General features: G+C 41.8%; 1 protein-coding gene across 1 annotated transcript in view; it reads right to left on the reverse strand.

The window, feature by feature from the left end:
- Positions 1 to 1,115: 1,115 nt before the first annotated feature.
- The window catches only part of CORIN (corin, serine peptidase), a 300,775-nt gene continuing 279,898 nt past the window's right edge, over positions 1,116 to 21,992 (reverse strand). The window contains exons 20-22 of the mRNA XM_056557481.1: positions 14,832 to 15,103; positions 8,175 to 8,302; positions 1,116 to 4,408 (exon numbers count right to left, since the gene is read on the reverse strand). Of these exons, the coding sequence (XP_056413456.1) occupies positions 4,226 to 4,408; positions 8,175 to 8,302; positions 14,832 to 15,103 (583 nt within the window). The 3' untranslated portion in view covers positions 1,116 to 4,225. The remainder of the gene's footprint in view (positions 4,409 to 8,174; positions 8,303 to 14,831; positions 15,104 to 21,992) is intronic.

Consider the following 21,992-nt stretch of genomic DNA (forward strand, 5'->3'; position numbering starts at 1 on the left):
CCATGGTGGACTGATCTACTGACTGATCTTATATTTTAGCGAAAAGCGGAATTTCGCTGTTTGAATAGAACTGCGGAATTCCGTTAAAATCAATGGGCACAAAAATTTGGCAGAATTTTTCCTCAAATTCTGCACGGAAATTCTGCCGTGTGAACATACCCTCACAGGAGAGGGAAGAAGCTTGAATAACAAGATAAAGAAGTATTTTTGTCTAATAAGATATATAACAAAGTTTCTTATATGGTATTTATCAGTGTATAACATGCACTTTTAAAACTAAATTTATGGCAAAAACTCTACCTGCGTGTTATACACCGATAAATGTTCTGGTCACTGATTCAAAGTGGCCGCAGTGCCAGCTGCTTGTTAAAGATCAGCAGGCCGGCCGCGGTAACTTTAAAACTGTGACCAGCAGTGGGTCCTGCGGGCAAATACTTCTCCCCTGCTCTGCATTTTATGCTTTTTTTTTGTTTTTGTTTTCCTTCTTCATTACCTGGCCGCGCTCTGGCAGGCTCAGGTCAGGCGGCGGGTCTTGCGAGGCTGTGCGTCAGGTATGTCCAGGACAAGTGATGTCTCCTGCCAGGTTCCTCTGCAAGGCGTCAGGGACACCACTCATCATTCCCTGCAGCCGCCGCTGGTCAGTGTGGCTGCAGCACCGGCTGCTTGTTAAAGTTCAGCAGGCCGGCCACTTTAGAACAGCCACCAGCAGCCACTGCGGGGAATGAGGAGTGACGTCCCTGATGCCGTGAAGAGGAGCCGTCAGGAGACATCACTCGTCCTTCACATACCTGCCGCACAGCCTCGCAACGCCTGCCGCCTTACCTGAGCTTGCTGGAGTGCAGCCAAGTAATGGAGTATGAAAAACATAAAAAGCGGGGAGGGGTTAATAATGAGGGGGGGATAACGAGCAGGGGGGGAATAATGAGGCAGGGGGAATCACAGGGGAAAGGAGGCACATGGGATCAGAGGGAGAGAGATAAGTGTGGTACAGGGGCTCATAAAAGGGGAGAAATGGGGGGGGGGACCAAAGTGAGGAGCAGGGGGAATCAAAGTTGGGGGGATGATGAGGCATATAGTTCAGAGCTTCCAAATAATTTATTTTACATTTATTTTATTTTTTTCTCAAATTTCCCTGTGAAAATGAAGGTGCGTGTTATACGCCAACAAATATGGGATTTGCTTGTACTTTTGAGCTATGCAAAGTTTGTTCTAATGACATTGTCTGTTTAAGTGAATTTAAACTCTACCTATGATTAATATTACAATATATCACAAAGGAACGCAAATACAATAAAAAAATAAATAAATAAAAAAAACTATTACTAGAAATCTAGATCTCTTTATTTACAGACCACTAATAAAAAAAAGAAAGCATAGGTAGCAGATGTTCTATATTTTACAATAGAGCTTGTTTCTGTTTGCCAGTCACACATTATAACCTGTCATTATATATTTATGAACATTCACATAATCAACAATATAAGTGTACATCAGTGCTGATCTATGGGGAACTTCAGTCCTTCTGTGCCATGATTATACCTTCATTTTTGCTGGAAAAAAATCTACTTTATGTGCAAGTAATTTACAGTTAAATACCTCTACGAGAGCCAATGAAATTGCAGCTTTTTGATTTCTGGCATCAACTTAAGGACTTATTGGAGAAATGTAGGCTCTTTAGTGTACATTAAACATCTGGAATCCGTTTTTTCCATGTGTGACTTCTAACCTTATCATATGCAATGTATCTAATGTAATAAAGGGCAGCTGTTGGTTTGCATCAGTGTTCACACACATATTTGCCTTTTGTTACCTTACACTACAAGACAGTGATGCGCGACCAGTGTGTCTTCATTTGTTGAAAAACTACAACTCCCAGCATACCGGGAGTTGTAGTTTTGCAACAGCCGGAGATACACCGGTTGGGAAGCTTCAAAAAGATGTTGAAAAAAGTTTTAATGTACAGTAAGGGCGCATTCACACATAAGTATTTTTGCAGCAGATCTGCCTCAGTAGATTTTGCTGCCCATTTAAGTCAAAGGGCAGCAAAATCTGCAGCATCAGATCTGTAGCAAAAATACGCATGTGCGAACGTACCCTAAAGGGACTTTTAATTATTTATTTTCTCTGGTATAGTACCTTTATAGGGTAGGATAACACGTAGCGCATCCGCAGCGTATTTGACGCTTAGATGCGTCAATGGTGTCACTAAAGGGAGCTCCCTGCTGCTCTCGTGTGTTCTGCGTGTCTGCTCATAGCAGCAACCCACTGCTACGAGCAGACACACAAGCATCTGTGACTCTGTATTAGGATACATTCAGATGAGCGGATCCACACATATTTTAGCTGTGGGTCCGCCGCCGAAGGACCCCTACATGGAGCGGCAATACGCCCCTACAAGCATACACACTGCTGCAATATGCAAGTCGCCGCGCATGTGTGGTCTACTCGCTCACATCGCGGCCGCTCCCTGAGCTAGGCCGAGAGCAGCCCTGATGTGCGAGTATGCTGCGCATGCATGTGGCGACTCACACATCGCAGTGTGTTTGCTCATAGCGGTGTATTGCCACTCCGAGCAGGCACATCTAAAGGTACCCTGCAGGGGTCCTTCGGCGGCGGATCCACAGCTTAAATACCTTGTGGATCTGCTCATCTGAATGTACCCTTACAAAGCGTGCGCATGCACAGTTTACTCTCAGACATCGCAGCCGCTCTTGGCCTAGCTCAGGGAGCAGGGGAAGCGACTGCCATGTCTGTGAATTTCTGCTACGGCTACAGACATGCAGGACACACGGACGCAGTAAAGAGCTCACTCTAGTGATGACATCATCGGTCCTTCCGCATCATTGCGGATGTGCTAGGTGTGACCCTTTAAGTGCCAGAATCATGAGTTAACTGGTGAGTGTAACGAACCCCCACTGTCAGGTGAAAGCTTTTAGTGGCCACTAGTTTATCCGTATATGGACATCCAGTTACTGTTCTTGACGTTGCCCAGTATTAGAAACATGCTGGGTTTTTAATTTTGTAAAAACAGCACCGCTACCTTGTGTGTAATGCTGCAGCTCAATCTCATTCACTGCAGTGGAGCTGAGCTGCAATACCAGACACAACCTGTGGACAGGAGTGGTGCTGTTTTAAAAAAACAAACAAAACAAAAAACTTGTTTTTCTAATCCTGGACAACCTCTTTAACTGGTGACAACTTAGCAGCTAAAAACTATGCAGCTTTGTTCAAGCGATCTAATAACACTAGTCCCTGTCCCCAGTGGGGCTCCCAGTCTTTTTGCCTCTATCAAACATACAAAGATACTATAGGGCTATGTTCACACAACAGAATTTCTGATATTCCACTTAAATTCTGCATAGAAAAGCAGACTGAGGATTTTTCGCAGTTTTGCATAATTTGAGCGGAATTCCAGAGGCATTTCTGTTCTTTCAAAACAGATTAACTTCAATGGGGCTCTGAACAGTTCTGCAAAATTTAAAGATGTCTTATAATTATATTGAATCCGGAATGCAGAATTTCCGCTGCGGAAATTTTTGGGATGTTTTGCAAAAAAAAAAAAATTTGGAAACTTAGCCTTACACGTTTTTAATCACAGATTTTATCACTTATTATGGTTGTCACTTACTTAGAGCAGCGATCTCCAAAATTGTGGACTCCCATCTGTTGCAAAACTACAACTCCCAGTATGCCAGGGCATGCTGGGAGTTGTAATTTTGCCACAGAGGTATGAAAAGAGGTATGAGAAGTTTTCCCGATTAGTATTTATGCTAGTGTGCCCAAGCATTTGGTGGCTTACCATGGAATATGTGGGCGTAGAGGAAACACTTATTTTGTGGCTCAGTAAAGATGGATATTTACTTACACCTAAGGAAGGTCCGTTAATACATTCTAAAAAAAAGAATTTGATTCTACAAAATGAAGCAAACATGTCCCCCATTTATACAAACATATATAATATATTCAACTCGTCCCTTGAACAACAGTAAAATACATTTCCTGAAATCTTAGGTCATTTAGGAATGATCACACAGAAAAACAAACAGAACAGTGAACAGATATGTACAAAAGTCCAAAAAAGTGTTGACTAAAATACCTAATATTGAGGACTAAAAAATATATATAATTTTCATTGGTACACACAACAAATATCTCAACACAGAAAACCTCGACTGAGGCTAAGGCGTCTTGCTAGTCTCTCATCACGTGGATCTGTAATATAGCCTTAGTTGATTAAAAAGCTGTGAATGTAGATTTGTCTTCCAATCCAGTCCACAAAATGTGACACGTTGCTGTAGACACCTGGTCCGAGAACTTTGGAAAAACATACGGATCCCCAGGACGTAAGGCCATACAATGTCCATTGTCCATTGGGCTTCTCGCAGACCAGAGGTCCTCCACTGTCTCCCTGCATGTAAACACAAAGCCTACGTTAAATAATAAATGGATGGCTGTATCATTCTCTTAGCTGGCACTTATTTTGCTCAGGAGATGTTACCAACAATATATGGTTATACCACCCCCTAAGTTTATACCACCTCTGCGAGGCTGATGATTTCTCTGAAGTCCCATGCAAGTCTATGGGACATCTGTTACATCTCCTTTATCGCGTTTCTCTAAGGCTGCAGAGATTGCCCGGGACTTTAAAGGGGCACTTCGGTGAAAAACTTTTTTTTTTTATCTACTGGTGCCAAAAAGTTAAATAGATTTGTAAATTACTTCTATTAAAAAATCGTAATCCTTCCAGTACTTATCAGCTGCTGCATGCTCCACAGGAAGTTCTTTCCTTTTTGAACTACTTTTCTGTCTGACCACAGTGCTCTCTGCTTACACCTTTTGTCTGTCTCAGGAACTGTCAAGAGCAGAAGCAAATCCCCATAGAAAACCTCTCCTGCTCTTGACAGTTTCTGAGACAGACAGAGGGGTCATCAAAGAGCACTGTGGTCAGACAGAAAAGAAATTTAAAAAGAAAATAACTTCCTGTGGAGCATATAGCAGATGATAAGTACTGGAAGGGTTGAGATTTTTTAATAGAAGTAATTTACAAATCTGTTTAACTTTCTGGCACCAGTTGGTTTAACCCCTTAAGGACCAAGCCCATTTTGACCTTAAAGGGGTACTCCGGTGCTTACACATCTTATCCGCTATCCAAAGGATAGGGGATAAGATGCCTGATCGCAGGAGTCCCGCAGCTGGGGACGCCCGCGATCATGCACGCGGCACCCCGTTAGTAATCAGTCCCCGGAGAGTGTTCGCTCCGGGTCTGATTAAAGGGGTAGTCCAGTGGTAAAAAACTTATCCCCTATCCTAAGGATAGGGGATAAGTTTGAGATCGCGGAGGGTCCGACCGCTGGGGCCCCCTGCGATCTCCCTGTACGGGGCCCCGGCTCTCCGCCGAGATAGCGGGTGTCGACCCCCGCACGAGGCGGCGGCCGACACGCCCCCTCAATACATCTCAATGGCAGAGCCGGAGATTGCCGAAGGCAGCGCTTCGGCTCTGCCATAGAGTTGTATTCAGGGGCCGTGTCGGCCGCTGCTTCGTACGGAGGTCGACACGCCCCCTTCCCGCGGGCTGTCGGGGCTCCGTACAGGAGATCGCAGGGGGCCCCAGCGGTCGGACCCCCCGCGATCTGCAACTTATCCCCTATCCTTAAGATAGGGGATAAGTTGTAAACCACTGAATCACCACTGGACTACTCCTTTAAGGTCGACCGTAGAGCCGGCGGCGTGTGACGTCACGCCCCCGCCCCCGTGTGACGTCACGCTCCGCCCCTCAATGCAAGCCTATGGGAGGGGGCGTGATAGCTATCACGCCACCTCCCGTATTTTTGCATTTTTGTTTATTCCTCCTCGCCTTCTAAAAATCGTAACTTATATATTTTCATCCACAGACTAGTATGAGGGCTTGTTTTTTGCACGACTAGTTGTCCTTTGTAATGCCATCAATTATTTTACCATAAAATGTATGGGGCAACAAAAAAAATATTATTTGGGGAGATTAAAAAGAAAACTGCAATTTTGCAAATTTTGGAAGGTTTCGTTTTTACACCGTACAATTTATGTTAAAATTGACATGTGTTCTTTATTCTGTGGGTCAATACGATTAAAATGTTACCCATGATTACATACTTTTCTATTATAGTACCACTTAAAAATCACCAACTTTTTAACCAAATTAGTACGTTTAAAATCCCTCAATTTTGACACCCTATAACTTTTTTCATTTTTCCTTATAAGCAGCAGTATGAGGGCTATTTTTTTGTGCTGTGATCTGTACTTTTTATTGATAGCACATTTGTATATATAAAACTTTTATAAAATTTTTTATCACTTCTTTCTACATACAATTGGACAAAAAAGCAGCAATTTTGGACCTTTTTTTTTTATGTTCACTCCGTTCACCGTACGGGATCATTAACATTATATTTTAGTAGTTCAGACATTTAGGCACGCGATGATACCAAATATGTTTATTAATAATATTTTTTTACACTTTTTGGGGGTAAAATGGGAAAAAGGGACATTTTACATTTTTATTGGGGGAGGGGATTTTTCAAATTTTTTTAAACTTTTTTTTTCTACACTTTATGTCCCTATAGGGGACTATTCATAGTAATCATGCGATTGCTAATACTGTTCAGTGCTATTGATCAGTGTTATCACCTATCTTCTGCTCTGGTCAGTTCGATCTTAGACCAGAGCAGAAGAAGCCGGGAAGGTGGCGGAGGCAGGTGGGGGGACCTCCGTCCGCCATGTTAGCTGATCACCTGGTGGATGGAGCGGGACATGATGTCCCAGATGAGCTCAATTGGATTCAGGTCTGGGGAACGGGCGGGCCAGTCCATAGCATCAATGCCTTCCTCTTGCAGGAACTGCTGACACACTCCAGCCACATGAGGTCTAGCATTGTCTTGCATTAGGAGGAACCAGGGCCAACCGCTCACAAGGGGTCTGAGGATCTCATCTCGGTACGTCTGTCACATGTGCTCAGTGTGAACTTGCTTTCATCTGTGAAGAGCACAGGGCGCCAGTGGCGAATTTGCCACTCTTGGTGTTCTCTGGCAAATGCCAAATGTCCTGCACGGTGTTGGGCTGTAAGCACAACCCCCACCTGTGGATGACGCCCTCATACCACCCTCGTGAAGTCTGTTTCTGACCGTTTGAGTGGACACATGCAAATTTGTGGCCTGCTGGAGGTCATTTTGTAGGACTCAGGCAGTGCTCCTCCTCCTTGCACTAACCTGAGGTAGCGGTCCTGCTGCTGGGTTGTTGCCCTCCTACGGCCTCCTCCACGTCTCCTGATGTACTGGCCTGTCTCCTGGAAGTGCCTCCATGCTCTGGACACTACGCTGGCAGTCACAGCAAACCTTCTTGCCACAGCTCGCATTGATGTGCCATCCTGGATGAGCTGCACTACCTGAGCCACTTGTGTGGGTTGCAGACTCCGTCTTATGCTACCACTAGAGTGAAAGCACCGCCAGCATTCAAAAGTGATCAAAACACTGTTGTCTGTTCCATTTGCACAACAGCATGTGAAATTGATTGTCAATCAGTGTTGCTTCCTGACTGGACAGTGTGATTGACTTGGACTTTTTTGAGCATTGTATTTTAAGCATTTTGCTTTCAGTTTATTTTTATTGGGTTATAGGATATTTTATCTGATTTATATATTACAATTTACATTTTAATTCTAATGCTACAGTGCGTTCCTTATAGAATTATCACCACAGGATTTTCTTTTGTGATTGTCTCACCTATATATAGTATTTGTGCTTCTAATCTTTTGTCTTGCTAAGTGCTTGTCTTGGAGTTCCTGAGGTTTACCTGAAGTCACATAAAATTCCTGGCAAAAATGATGGCATTCCCACACAATAACACAAATCACAAATGCAATTCATTTGGAAAGTCTTCAGATCCTTTTACTTTTATCACATTTAGTTATATTGCGCCTTGTGCTAAAAAGAATCTTTAGACTTGTGCTGGGATTTGTTTTAGAAATGCAAACTACAAGTTGATTTCTTATCCTCTTGATAAAATCATATTTCGTTATCTATAATAATATACTTTTTAATATTCGTAATTGGAATGCTGGATCCCCTTTTTGCTATTGATTTAACATATGGCTGTCTGAATAAAAATTTTCAATTTGAATAAAAGAAAAAAGTTTGACTCACCATACAAGAATCTACAGTGCCGGATTCAAAGCCAGCACATAGCATCCTGGATGTGATTGTGTCAAAATATGTCCGACAGTGCTCTAAAGATATGATGCGCACTTCTCCTTCCTGCAGTTTAAATGGCACTGATAGGGGGAAGAAAGCAAAGGGTTAAAAGTGAAATAAACCCAAGGGAGGTGATACATTTATGGCATTGTTACCCTTTAGCTGGGGACATAACATGTACAACCCTCACATTTGTGTAAATATTTTATTATCTCTTTTCATGTAACACTGAAGAAATGACACTCTGTTACAATGTAAAGTAGTGAGTGCACAGCCTGTATAACAGGGTTTAATGTTGTGCCCCCTCAAAATAACTCAACACAGCCATTAATGTCTAAACCTTGGCAAACCAAAGGGAAATGTGAAATTGGGCCCAATTAGTCATTTTCCCTCCCTGGTGTCAGGTGACTCGTTAGTGTCTTAGGTGTGAATGAGGAGCAGGTGTTATCGCTCTCACACTCTCTAATTCTGGTTCCTGGAAGTTCAACATGGCACCTCATGGCAAAGAACTCTCTGAGGATATAAAAAAAATTGTTGCTTTTACATATGGATGGCCTAGGCTATAAGAAGATTGCCAGGGTTTCACTCAGAAAATGCCTCGCCATGGTCGACCAAAGAAGTTAAAGGGGTACTCCGGTGGAAAACTTTTTTTTTAAATCAACTGAAGCAACAAAGTTAAACAGATTATTAAATTACTTCTATTAAAAAAAATCTTAATCCTTCCAGTACTTATTAGCTGCTGAATACTACAGAGGAAATTATTCTCTTTTTTAAACACAGAGCTCTCTGCTGAATCCCGAGCACAGTGCTCTCTGCTGACATCTCTGTCCATTTTAACCCCTTAAGGACATAGGGCGTATCCATACGCCCCCGTTTCCAAGTCCTTAAGGACCGAGGGCGTATGGATACGCCCTGAGCATTTCCGGCCCCCACCGCTAGCCGGAGGGGAGCCGGAGCCGGATGCCTGCTGAAATCGTTCAGCAGGCATGCCGGCATATCACCCAGGGGGGTCATTATGTCCCCCCATGTCGGCAATTGCCGCAGATCGCTGGACAATTCAGTCCAGCGATCTGCGGCGGATTCCGGGTCAATCGGGTCTCCAGTGACCCGATGACCAGGAATTACTGGCTGATCGGGGCCGTCAGAGACGGCCCCGAACAGCCAGAGTCTGCAGGAGTGAGGTGGCACTGGTGCCACCTCACGATCGCCCTGATTCGTCGGCCGGTAATCCAATCAGGGCGCCTGCTGCGGGTGTCACTCCCGCAACCCGCTCCGCCCCTCTTCCGGAGGACGTGAGCGGGTGCGGGAAGACGACCCCCGGTGCTGGGGACCCCGATCCCCGGTGTCCCTGTTGGGATTGGGGCCCCAGGAGCAGCGGCGGCGGCGGAGACGACGAGGGACTGACCTGTGCGGCGAGGATCGTTGGAGGTGAGTGACAGCCTCCTGCTGTTGCTTAGCAACAGCTCCCAGCATGCAACAAGGGCATGCTGGGAGCTGTAGTTATGCAACAGCAGGAGGCAGACCACCACAACTCCCAGCATGCCCTTATGGGCATGCTGGGACTTGTAGTTTTGCAACAGCTGGAGGCACATTCTTTCTATGTAAAAGTGTACCTTCAGCTGTTGTGTAACTACAACTCCCAGCTTGCACAATCAGCTAAAGTGCATGCTGGGAGTTGTAGTGGTGCATCTGGTGGTTGCATAACTACAACTCCCAGCATGCCCGTTGGCTGTCGGTGACTGCTGAGAGTTATAGTTTTGCAACAGCTGAAGGCACACTGAGTTAAGTAGTAAACCAGTGTGTCTCCAGCTGTTGCATAACTACAATCCCCAGCATCCCCAGCCAATGTAGTATGCCTCCGGCTGTTGCATAACTACAAGACCCAGCATGCCCTTCCGCTGTCCGTACATGCTGGGGGTTGTAGCTTTTGCAACAGCTGAAGGCACACTGGTTGCAAAACACTGAGTTTGTTACCAAACTCGGTGTTTCACAACCTGTGTGTCTCCAGCTGTTGCAAAACTACAACTCCCAGCATGCACTGATAGACCGTACATGCTGGGAGTTGTAGTTTTGCAACAGCTGGATGTTCCCCCCCCCCCCCCAATGTGAACGTACAGGGTACACTCACATGGGCGGAGGATTACAGTAAGTATCCGGCTGCAAGTTTGAGGTGCGGCAAAATTTCTGTCGCAGCTCAAACTGCCAGCGAGAAAATACTGTGAACCCCCCGCCCATGCGACTGTACCCTAAAAACACTACACTACAATAACACACAATAAAATAAAAAGTAAAAAACACTACATATACACATACCCCTACACAGCCCCCCTCCCCAATAAAAATGAAAAACGTCTGGTACGTCACTGTTTCCAAAACGGAGCCTCCAGCGGTTGCAAAACTACAACTCCCAGCATGCACTGATAGACCGTACATGCTGGGAGTTGTAGTTTTGCAACAGCTGGATGTTCCCCCCCCCCCCCCAATGTGAACGTACAGGGTACACTCACATGGGCGGAGGATTACAGTAAGTATCCGGCTGCAAGTTTGAGCTGCGTCAAATTTTCTGCCGCAGCTCAAACTGCCAGCGAGAAACTACTGTGAACCCCCGCCCGTGTGACTGTACCCTAAAAACACTACACTACACTACCACAAAATAAAATAAAAAGTAAAAAACACTACATATACACATACCCCTACACAGCCCCCCTCCCCTCCCCAATAAAAATGAAAAACGTCTGGTACGCCACTGTTTCCAGAACGGAGCCTCCAGCTGTTGCAAAACAACTACTCCCAGTATTGCCAGATAGCCACTGACTGTCCAGGCATGCTGGGAGTTTTACAACAGCTGGAGGCCCCCTGTTTGGGAATCACTGGCGTAGAATAACCCTATGTCCACCCCTATGCAATCCCTAATTTAGGCCTCAAATGCGCATGGCACTCTCACTTTGGAGCCCTGTCGTATTTCAAGGCAACAGTTTAGGGCCACATATGGGGTATCGCCGTACTCGGGAGAAATTGGGCTTCAAATTTTGTGGGGTATTTTCTGCTATTACCCTTTTTAAAAATGTAAAATTTTTGGGAAAACAAGCATTTTAGGTAAAAAAAAATATATTTTTTTTACATATACAAAAGTCATGAAACACCTGTGGGGTATAAAGGTTCACTTAACCCCTTGTTACGTTCCCCGAGGGGTCTAGTTTCCAAAATGGTATGCCATGTGTTATTTTTTTTGCTGTCCTGGCACCATAGGGGCTTCCTAAATGCGGCATGCCCCCAGAGCAAAATTTGCTTTCAAAAAGCCAAATGTGACTCCTTCTCTTCTGAGACCTGTAGTGCGCCAGCAGAGCACTTTTCACCCCCATATGGGGTGTTTTCTGAATCGGGAGAAATTGGGCTTCAAATTTTGGGGGGTGTTTTCTGCTATTACCCTTTTTAAAAATGTAAAAATTTTGGGAAACCAAGTATTTTAGGTAAAAAAAATAATAAAAAATGTTCACATATGCAAAAGTCGTGAAACACCTGTAGGGTATTAAGGTTCACATTACCCCTTGTTACGTTCCCCGAGGGGTCTAGTTTCCAAAATGGTATGCCATGTGTTTTTTTTTTGCTGTTCTGGCACCATAGGGGCTTCCTAAATGCGGCATGCCCCCAGAGCAAAATTTGCTTTCAAAAAGCCAAATGTGACTCCTTCTCTTCTGAGACCTGTAGTGCGCCAGCAGAGCACTTTTCACCCCCATATGGGGTGTTTTCTGAATCGGGAGAAATTGGGTTTCAAATTTTGGGGGGTATTTTCTGCTATTACACATTTTAAAAATGTAAAATTTTTGGGAAACCAAGCATTTTAGGTAAAAAAAATTTTTTTTTTTTACATATGCAAAAGTCGTAAAACACCTGTAGGGTATTAAGGTTCACATTACCCCTTGTTACGTTCCCCGAGGGGTTTAGTTTCCAAAATAATATGCCATGTGTGTTTTTTTGCTGTTCTGGCACCATAGGGGCTTCCTAAAGGTGACATGCCCCCCAAAAACCATTTGACGCTCCTTCCCTTCTGAGCCCTCTACTGCGCCCGCTGAACAATTAACATAGACATATGAGGTATGTCCTTACTCGAGAGAAATTGGGTTTCAAATACAAGTAAAAATTTTCTCCTTTTTACCCCTTGCAAATATTCAAAAATTGGGTCTACAAGAACATGTGAGTGTAAAAAATGAAGATTTAGAATTTTCTCCTTCACTTTGCTGCTATTCCTGTGAAACACCTAAAGGGTTAATACACTTACTGAATGTCATTTTGAATACTTTGGGGGGTGTAGTTTTTATAATGGGGTCTTTTATGGGGCATTTCTAATATGAAGGCCCTTCAAATCCACTTCAAACGTGAACTGGTCCATGAAAAATAGCGAGTATGAAAATTTTGTGAAAAATTTCAAAATTGCTGCTGAACTTTGAAGCCCTCTGGTGTCTTCCAAAAGTAAAAACTCATAAATTTTATGATGCAAACATAAAGTAGACATATTGTATATGTGAACCCAAAAAAAAAATATTTTGAATATCCATTTTCCTTACAAGCAGAGAGCTTCAAAGTTAGAAAAATGCAAAATTTTCATTTTTTTCATCAAATTTGGTGATTTTTCACCAAGAAAGGATGCAAGTTACCATAAAATTTTACCACTAAGTTAAAGTAGAATATGTCACGAAAAAACAATCTCGGAATCAGAATGATAACTAAAAGCATTCCAGAGTTATTAATGTTTAAAGTGACAGTGGTCAGAATTGCAAAAAACGCTCCGGTCCTTAAGGTGAAAAAGGGCTCGGTCCTTAAGGGGTTAAGAACTGTCCAGAGTAGGAGGAAATCCCCATAGCAAACATATGCTGCTCTGGACAGTTCCTAAAATGGACAGAGATGTCAGCAGAGAGCACTGTGCTCGTGATGTCAGTAGAGAGCTCTGTGTTCCAAAAAGAAAATAATTTCCTCTGTAGTATTCAGCAGCTAATAAGTACCGGAAGGATTAAGATTTTTTAATAGAAATAATTTACAAATCTGTTTAACTTTCTGGCACCAGTTGATTAAAAAAAAAGTCCATATTTGGACATTTTCACTTAGGGGTGTACTCACTTTTGTTCCAAAGTGTAGACATTAATGGCTGTGTTGTTATTATGAGGGGACACAACATTAAACACTGTTATACATGGTGTGTACTATACTGTGCACTCACTACATTGTAGCAGAGTGTCATTTCTTCAGTGTTGTCACATAAAAAGACAGAATAAAATATTACAAAAATGTGAGTGGTGTACTTACTTATGTGAGATACAGTGCCTTCCTAAAAAGCATTTGATTTCTATTTTCTACAAGGTCTGGTAATAGTCCAACCAAGTGTTTGCTTCAAGAACCACTCAACGTACATTATACAAATTCTATGAACTTTAATGAAATCTTAATTTAAGCTGACATGACATGTAACTTTATCATGCACCTATCTGTAAGACTTATTGGTGATGACATGTATTGTTCTGGAGCCTCCAGGCAAATGAGTTTCACATGATAGCTGGAAGCACGAAACAAATGTGCAACACCAAAAAAATAGCAAACTAGCCTGAAAACCTGTTTCTCAATTTATAACACTATCACCATCAAGATAAAAGACTCAATTCAGTGCAAAGAAGCTGTCATTGGTGAACCCGCTTTCTTTAAAGGGGTACTCCAGCGCTAAGACATCTTATCCCCTATCCAAAGGATAGGGGATAAGATGCCTGATCGCGGGGGTCCCGTCGCTTTTATTGTGATAAAAACTGCTAAGCTTTATCATGCAATGGCTGCAGGTACTCAAAATTGTGCATTTTAAGTCTATGTCTGTTGTGTCATCGCCACTTATTCCACATGCACCACCAAGGGACTCGAGTGCCGACCCTTACCCATTTCTATTATGTCTGTTGTGATGACTCTCTCTTGCAAATAGGTGCGGTTGCAGTATAGAGGCAAGGAAACAGGACTTTTCAAATCAAAGTTCAGTGTTTTATTCACACTTGGCACACAGCAAACAGTCTTTAAATGCAGAACCAAGGAAAACGTAATAAAAGTCCACCTGTATTCCTTAGGTGTTTGTTCACATCTGGGTCCATGCCATGCGGCATCAAGCAAGTCTTTTACAGGCCTCCAGGCAGACTGTTCAGCAGCTTCTGACCTTGGAGCAAACGCAGGGAAGAACTCCACTTTCTCTGGCAGTGTGAGCTGCAACTAAGAAATACCCCTCAGCTGGTGAAGCAGGCTGCCTTTAAGGCCAACAAAAGGCGGCCTGGATTGTGGGGAATGGCCCTCACCCTGCACTTGGTCATTCCCAGAAAGAGCCATCCCGGACTGGCCTTCCAGCCATACTACGGCCACAGTGACAGTCTGCATCGCAGCACAGACACTGACTAAATTCCAGCTCTAACTTCACCAAGGCCAGGAGCCTTTGTGACACATATCGCCCATCCACCTCGATGCCTTTCACCTTCTCACACTGTGCAGGGAATTTCAGTGGTGTAAATTCTTTTAGTACAATTTGCTTTTCTTGGTAAAAAAAAAAAAAAGTGCATGTGTATGGTAGTAGTATTAAATCATACTTACTTTTGTTTCCCATATGACCCCAACCAGTAATATAGCAGTATGTATCAGGTTCAACCAACTGGCCCTTGGTCGGTAAGCAGACGGGTCTGACATAGCTGGTCTCCACAATGTCTTCATTTAATTCCACTATGCTGATATCATAGTCCACCACAGCTCTGTTATAGCGTGGATGAAGGATTATGGTCTTAACTAGGCGCGTCTGCATGAAATCAGATGGATGATCCAAGTTGTTTATTCCAAATACAACTTTCCACACTGCTGCATGTTCCCTCCTGAAAAATATAGAATCTTCAATTTACGAAATACTATTTTCTATTCTCAGACAGAAATGCTTATGGGGGTGGCGGTCTTAGCTTTTACAATCCCAAACTACTAGGAGAGCCCCTTGATAATAAACATTACAAAGTGTCCCTAAGAGAGGACACCCAGTTATCACCTGTATTCTGTGAGGAATTAACAAGTGTTTGATTTGCAGTACCACCTTAGGGGAAATATGAATAGACACTGTATAATTTTTTATCTATGTGTTGTCCGTGATGACAGGGAAATAGGTAAATGCATTTCTGAAATTGGACAACCCCTTTATAGACAATACAACGTTTACCACGGCTCAATATTGTCACCAGGGTTTGGCATGTGGTGGATAAATTATTGGGAGAGGCTCAGAATGTTCTAAGATCTGGGATGAATTTTTAATTGACAAATCCAAAACAATAATAGTTCTATAATAAAAGAAACAACACAAATAATAATAAAAAGAAGAAATTGGCCAGCGTGGAAAGTGCAGAAAATCCCTTTATTAGATAAAATCCAAATCACAGGACAGGGTAACCAACAATGACGTGTTTCAGGCATGGACCACCCTTAGTCATATACTAAAAACTTTGAAATTACATCCTATATATAGGGCAAGTGATCCGGAAGAGGTAAAACACCTGTAATGGATCACTTAACCCCTTACATGCACAATACAATTGGATATACAAACATGCTACATGTAAAAATATAAGAAAAGCAAACAAATGAATGTAAGATAAGATGTACTAAAATCAAGAAGTATATGCACCACATCATAGATGAAGAAAATATAAAAATATCAACATATAATTTATATAACAGCAAATAAATCAACATGTTTGAAGTTATTGAATTACAAGTAGTGCAATATAGATGAGTGAAGAGGAACTATATAGCAACATAGACCGGAGAAAATGGGTATTAAATATGAGAACAGGATGAATAAAATATATAATAGTAAACAAAATATTAAATACTAGTAATGTAACAATACATCTTGTCTCTTATTTAATCCCCCCGGAATACGTGTGGCCAGAGTTATTTTCCAAAACACTTCACAAGACAGTAATTTTTGTCTATGATCTCCACCATGAGAAGGAAAAGAAACCTGTTCAACACCCTGAATACTTAATGATGAAGTATCACCAGAGTGTTTCAGGGCACAGTGGGCTGAGACTGCGGAAACATGTCGGGAATTAAATTGGAGGACATTAGAAAGATGTTTCCGCAGTCTCACCTTGAGTGGTGTAGCAGTGCAACCTACATACTGCAACTTGCAGTCTACACAGGAGATGACATATACCACATAAGTAGTATTACAATTGATATATTGTTTTGTGGGATAGGTCATCCCTGTGGTGTAGGAGGTTACACTGTTACCCACCTGGATCTTAGAACAACAAATGCAGACTGAATGGCCACATTTGAAAGTGCCCAGATGGCGGAGCCAAGTGGGAACTGGTTTGTTACTCCTGGGCAGAAAACTCGGGGACAACAATTGTCCCAAAGTAGGATATTTTGTTTACTATTATATATTTTATTCATCCTGTTCTCATATTTAATACCCATTTTCTCCGGTCTATGTTGCTATATAGTTCCTATTCACACATCTATATTGCACTACTTGTGATTCATTAACTTCACACATGTTGATTTATTTGCTGTTATATAAATTATATGTTGATATTTATATATTTTCTTCATCTATGATGTGGTGCATATACTTCTTGATTTTAGTACATCTTATCTTACATTCATTTGTTTGCTTTTCTTATATTTTTACATGTAGCATGTTTGTATATCCAATTGTATTGTGCATGTAAGGGGTTAAGTGATCCATTACAGATCTTCAACCTCTTCCGGATCACTTGCCCTATATATAGGATGTTATGTCAAAGTTTTTAGTATATGACTAAGGGCGTTCCACGCCTGAAACGCATCATTGTTGGTTACCCTGTCCTGTGATTTGGATTTTATCTAATAAATGGATTTTCTGCACTTTCCACGCTGGCCAATTTCTTCTTCCTATGCCTGTTGGTGTTGCCGCACACCGGCCGTGCTGTGGACGGGACCTTGATTTGGTGAGCTGGTCTCCACATCTCTCCTCCAAATAATAATAAATGAATGCAATATAATGTATAGTAGGGTAGCATTATATGTAAACACTTAGATGGACATTTATCAACGGGTTTAGTCAGGTTTCCTTTACTATAATTGTCGCAAAATTGTCGCAACTGCGACTACGTGTGTTTTCGTGCGACAATTTGCATGAAGAACAAGAAAAGCAAGAAAATTCAAACTTGCTTACGTAGTAAATTTTTCAAAATGGATTTGCTTTAGTCAGGTATTTATCAACTGCGACAGTCGCAACTGCGCAAAAAAAAGTCGCAACAAGGTTAAAAACTGACTAAATTTACTCCAGCTCAAACATGGAGCAGAAAAAGCTACTATCAAAGTAAAAAAGGAAAAATTGCTTACGTGAAAGAAAATTATCAACAGGCTGAAACCAGTTGATAAATAAGTCACACATAAGCAAAAAAAAGTAAGGAAAAAATTACTAAAAAAAAAAGAATACATAAGCAAACATTGATAAATGTCCCTCTTAATGCCCAGTTGCAGCATTACAATGTAATAACTGCTGTCTATCTGTGACAATGATCTAATGTACAATAATGTACACATGTAGGAATATAAAACAATGACCTAGAAGTTAGAAGAAGTTATGACATTATACTTTAATAAGAGACTCTTACTGAATCAAATTTTATGACCTAAGTATAAAAAACAGAAGATAGTAACAAGGCATCAGGCAACACTCCCTATTCACCACTGATTATTATAGTGTTATGGCAACATTTCGGGTAAACCACCCTTCATCAGATAAGTTAGGCATGGACAGAGTTGAGTGTCACACACCATTATGATCAAAGCATTAAAGTGCCTATCCTTATACCTCAATTCAAAGCAGAAAGATGCTATGTGTAATGTACTTACCTGGCCATGTTCCAGTGAAGGGCACAGTATCCACGGGTGTCACTTTTGAAATTGTTCAAGTCACTCAGGGGTGACAGGCCATTCACAGTTAGCACCCAGAAAAACATGATCTCTAAGCCTAGGCTATTCCAATGAAAAACCTGCTGGTCACAGGCTTCTTAGTGCTCTATCAAGACTGGTGCTCCTGTGTTTGTGGGCTGATCTATGGCAAAATCTTCTGCTTTGTTTTCCAGATTTTACTCTCTGTCTTCTGATTTGGACCCTGACATACTTTACTGGCCTTTGGATCTAAGACTGAACCCGACAAACCCTGTTTGCCGATTTTGCTACAGTGTGACCTTCTGGCTCTGGAACTTGGACTGTTACTCTCATTATCCTCTGTTTGCTGATCCTGACACTACACTCACTCCAGGTACTGACCTGTCTAGCTAGACTATTTGTCCTTCCTCATATACAATGTTACCTGGACCCTTAGGAAGGGACTGTTGCCCAGTTGGCAGCATCATCCATTGGGGTAGGTACCCCAAGAGAGAAGGGCAGGGGTGCGAATTAGAGCTGCACATTCCTGTTCCCCTTTATTACGTTATGTATATTAAGACCTATTCATGTGATTTTACCATTTGTAATGAGGATATCCTCTTTTTGACAGAAAGGTTCACAGTTCTGAAACCACCACAGAAGCTAATATCACCAGAGATCATGGTTAGCTAGATTGTGGCTTGTGGTCTGTGAAGAGGAAATTAAGTATTCTAATAAATAGGTAACCATGTCAAACATAGTCCCCCACAGGGTATGCTGATCTTTGGGGTATCTTCCCTCTGATGGCCATTGTAGCATCTGTGGATATGTTTTGACTCATTGACCCAGCCCTTTCTTAAAAGGGTTATCCACCATAAGGTGATTTTAGTACGTACCTGGCAGACAGTAATGGACATGCTTAGGAAGTATCTGCACTTGTCTTGGGGTAAATGGCTATGTTGTGAGATTACCATAACACTGTGGCTAGCTTTTTGTGAACTGTATTTCCTGTTTGACTTTTCTTTTTTTGACTACAAATCCCACAATTCAATTTTCCTCCTTCCCACACATCAGCCACCCCACCCATTGAAACATAAATGAGCTGCATCCATTCAAAGACCTGTGGTTTTCAATCAGGGTGCCTACAGTTGTTGCATTAGTTGCAGATTGATCTCTCTCTCCCACCAAGCGATCCCTCCACCCATTGAAGCAGACAGGCTCCCTGTCATCAGCAGACTAGTGAGTCAGGTCTCGGCCGCATTGCAAGCTGGAAAAAATCTGAGACAACAGTCATTTTGTATGCTGTTAAAAATAAATAGTGGGGTGAAAATCACAAAAGAATTGTGAGAAATTCGTCACACACAGGTACAGACACTATATTATGAACTACACTAACTTCACAGCCCCTGTAGCATAGTCAAATAAAAAAAATCCTGGAATACCCCTTTAAGGAATAAGAAACAAACTTACGTTGAATGTCAAAGTTAATATGACATGGTGACAAAAAATGAACTTATTTCCCAATCATTTTTGTGTTTTATTTTCAGTCCAGACACTTGGGTTTGTCAGCCTGGTTACATTTTTGCTATCATTTGGTCTTTCATCACGCTGTGTAGAGTAGCCCCTTTATAGAATAAAGCGGCTTCAACAGCAAATAAAATATACATTCCAAATCTAGATACATGCCCTAAAATATTTGAAGGTCACAGTTGGATAATAACATTCTGTTTTTTAGTCGTAAATAATAAGAACATTACGATAGGCTGTATTTTCCTAATGCCTGCTCATTTTTCTGGCCAACATTTTTCTATATCCTTCATTTGTTTGTTAAGAATGAGGGACTGTATGGGAGCCACGTATAGACTTATTAAAAGAGAAAAAAACAATCATCTAAAATGGGGAATTGTCATTCTATATTGTTCCCTGTAGACAAAGATCCTGAAGCCATTAAAACCATTCAATGGAATTACTTATGTAACATTAGTATTTAACAAATGTGTGCCTATTGGGCTTTATTGCTCTTGTGGAATGGTTTTATCACCTAATAACAGTCAGCTTTTACCTCATTTACCAAGTTACTATTAGTTGCGTAAGGGCTGGAAAAATAGATTAAATGCAAAAGAAAATTTCCTTTAGCTGTTTAATGTAGCTTGTCATTTTGTTCTTGGTACAGCAATTACTGAAATGTTCTATGAAAGGCAATGAATACAGGCTAAACGTCACTAAATAAAACTGTCTTATGTTACATGCTATAGAGTTAAGACAGAATGGTCTAATGGTTGCCATAATAGTTTACTTACTATAAACTTGTGGTTGATTCATTTTATCCATGTGCAGAAGCTTTATTATTGTTTATATCTCAGTAAGATGTATTTTTGCTAAATTGTAGAAGTGGATCTACAGAATTGGCACTGGGTTAAAATGGTTAGTGGAGTCTAAGGGCTTTATTGTATGGGCCAAATGTAAAGTAAACGAGTGCCGATCTTGTAAATTGGTGCTCATTTACACAGTCTACTCACACTTGAGGATCCAGCAGGGAGGGCTGCACAAATGGTCCAAGCAGATTCTGCATCGGGGCCCAGAAGCTACAAGCCACGCCTCTGGCTGGATAGTTCATGTGGCTCTGCTACAATCAGTCACTGGCTACACGTCCCCTATTACATGGGCAAATATGGGTCCGACAATTATTTTGCTTACAAATGAGAATTTGCTTGTACATCGGCTGATTACGCCTGTGTAATAGAGCCCTAAAATATTTTGTGGTTTTTCCCCTTAACACCTGCAAAGTGGTTTTGACTGTTCTACAGATAATCTCCAGTTTGCTACCCCACAACTAGTCTGTGTTAGCAACAGCTGACATTTGGTGGGCTGCAGAAACTGGTTTGAGGTACCAAAGCATAAGACCGATATCATAGTCAGACAGACATTGGTTAAGGCAGGTGGAGTTTTTTTCAACACATATCCAGGAAGAAGGTTGGGGCTGATGCAGATGACCCAGAAGAGCTGCAAAAAGAAGGGAGATACAGAGCCCAGGCGTCCAGGGAAGGAAGGACACATGGGATGGATGACAAAATGACACCCCTGCAGAATACTGCGGGAATGCTGTGTTAAGGTGTGCGTAGCATGACAATATTTAAAAACAACATGTGCAATGTTTTGGGTGCATTGTAATATTTTGTACAAAATTAAGATATTACTCAAATAATTTATAAACCAATTTTATTGTTTTCACTACGTCTTCTTTAATACATTTGAAGTCAGTATAGGCAGAAAATAAAACCTTGTTTTATAACCTTGTAGGGCTGAGAAAGGGAGTGTCCAGCAGGTTTGAGAGGTCATGTGCAGTGCCCTGCAATTAAGGTCCCCTGACCCCTCCACTTAAGTGACAGCTCTAGCATCGAATTGGGAGTTGGAAGAGGCGTTACTTAAAGCTAAGAGGAGGGGCCAACATTAATATGCAGAGAGCTGTGAGAAGTGCACATAAAGAGGCAGTCTCCTGGGCACTTGCAAAAAGCAAGTCCATACAAAATCGGCAGTAATATCTGCTGCAAAACCCATGTGTTATGTGTTGTTGCTTTGGATCAGGGGCATAATCCATTCACACTGATTCTGCTTCAAATGAACTTATCTTTATCCTAAAACCTAGATTCCAAAGTAACTTATAATACAATGTTCTTCAAATACTTCAACTATGTGATACATTTGTGAGGTCATCAATATCTATCAGTACAGAGGGAAAACCACTGAGAATTTAGGCTCACAGCAGCTTTCTTGGCTGAACATTTTATATACAGGCTACATTTATTGGCAGAAAAGGAGTATATTGTATGCTTCACAGCAGGACCCATAGAC

Source organism: Hyla sarda, chromosome 1 (genome assembly GCF_029499605.1).
Source record: "Hyla sarda isolate aHylSar1 chromosome 1, aHylSar1.hap1, whole genome shotgun sequence".
Classification (NCBI taxonomy): Eukaryota; Metazoa; Chordata; class Amphibia; order Anura; family Hylidae; genus Hyla; species Hyla sarda.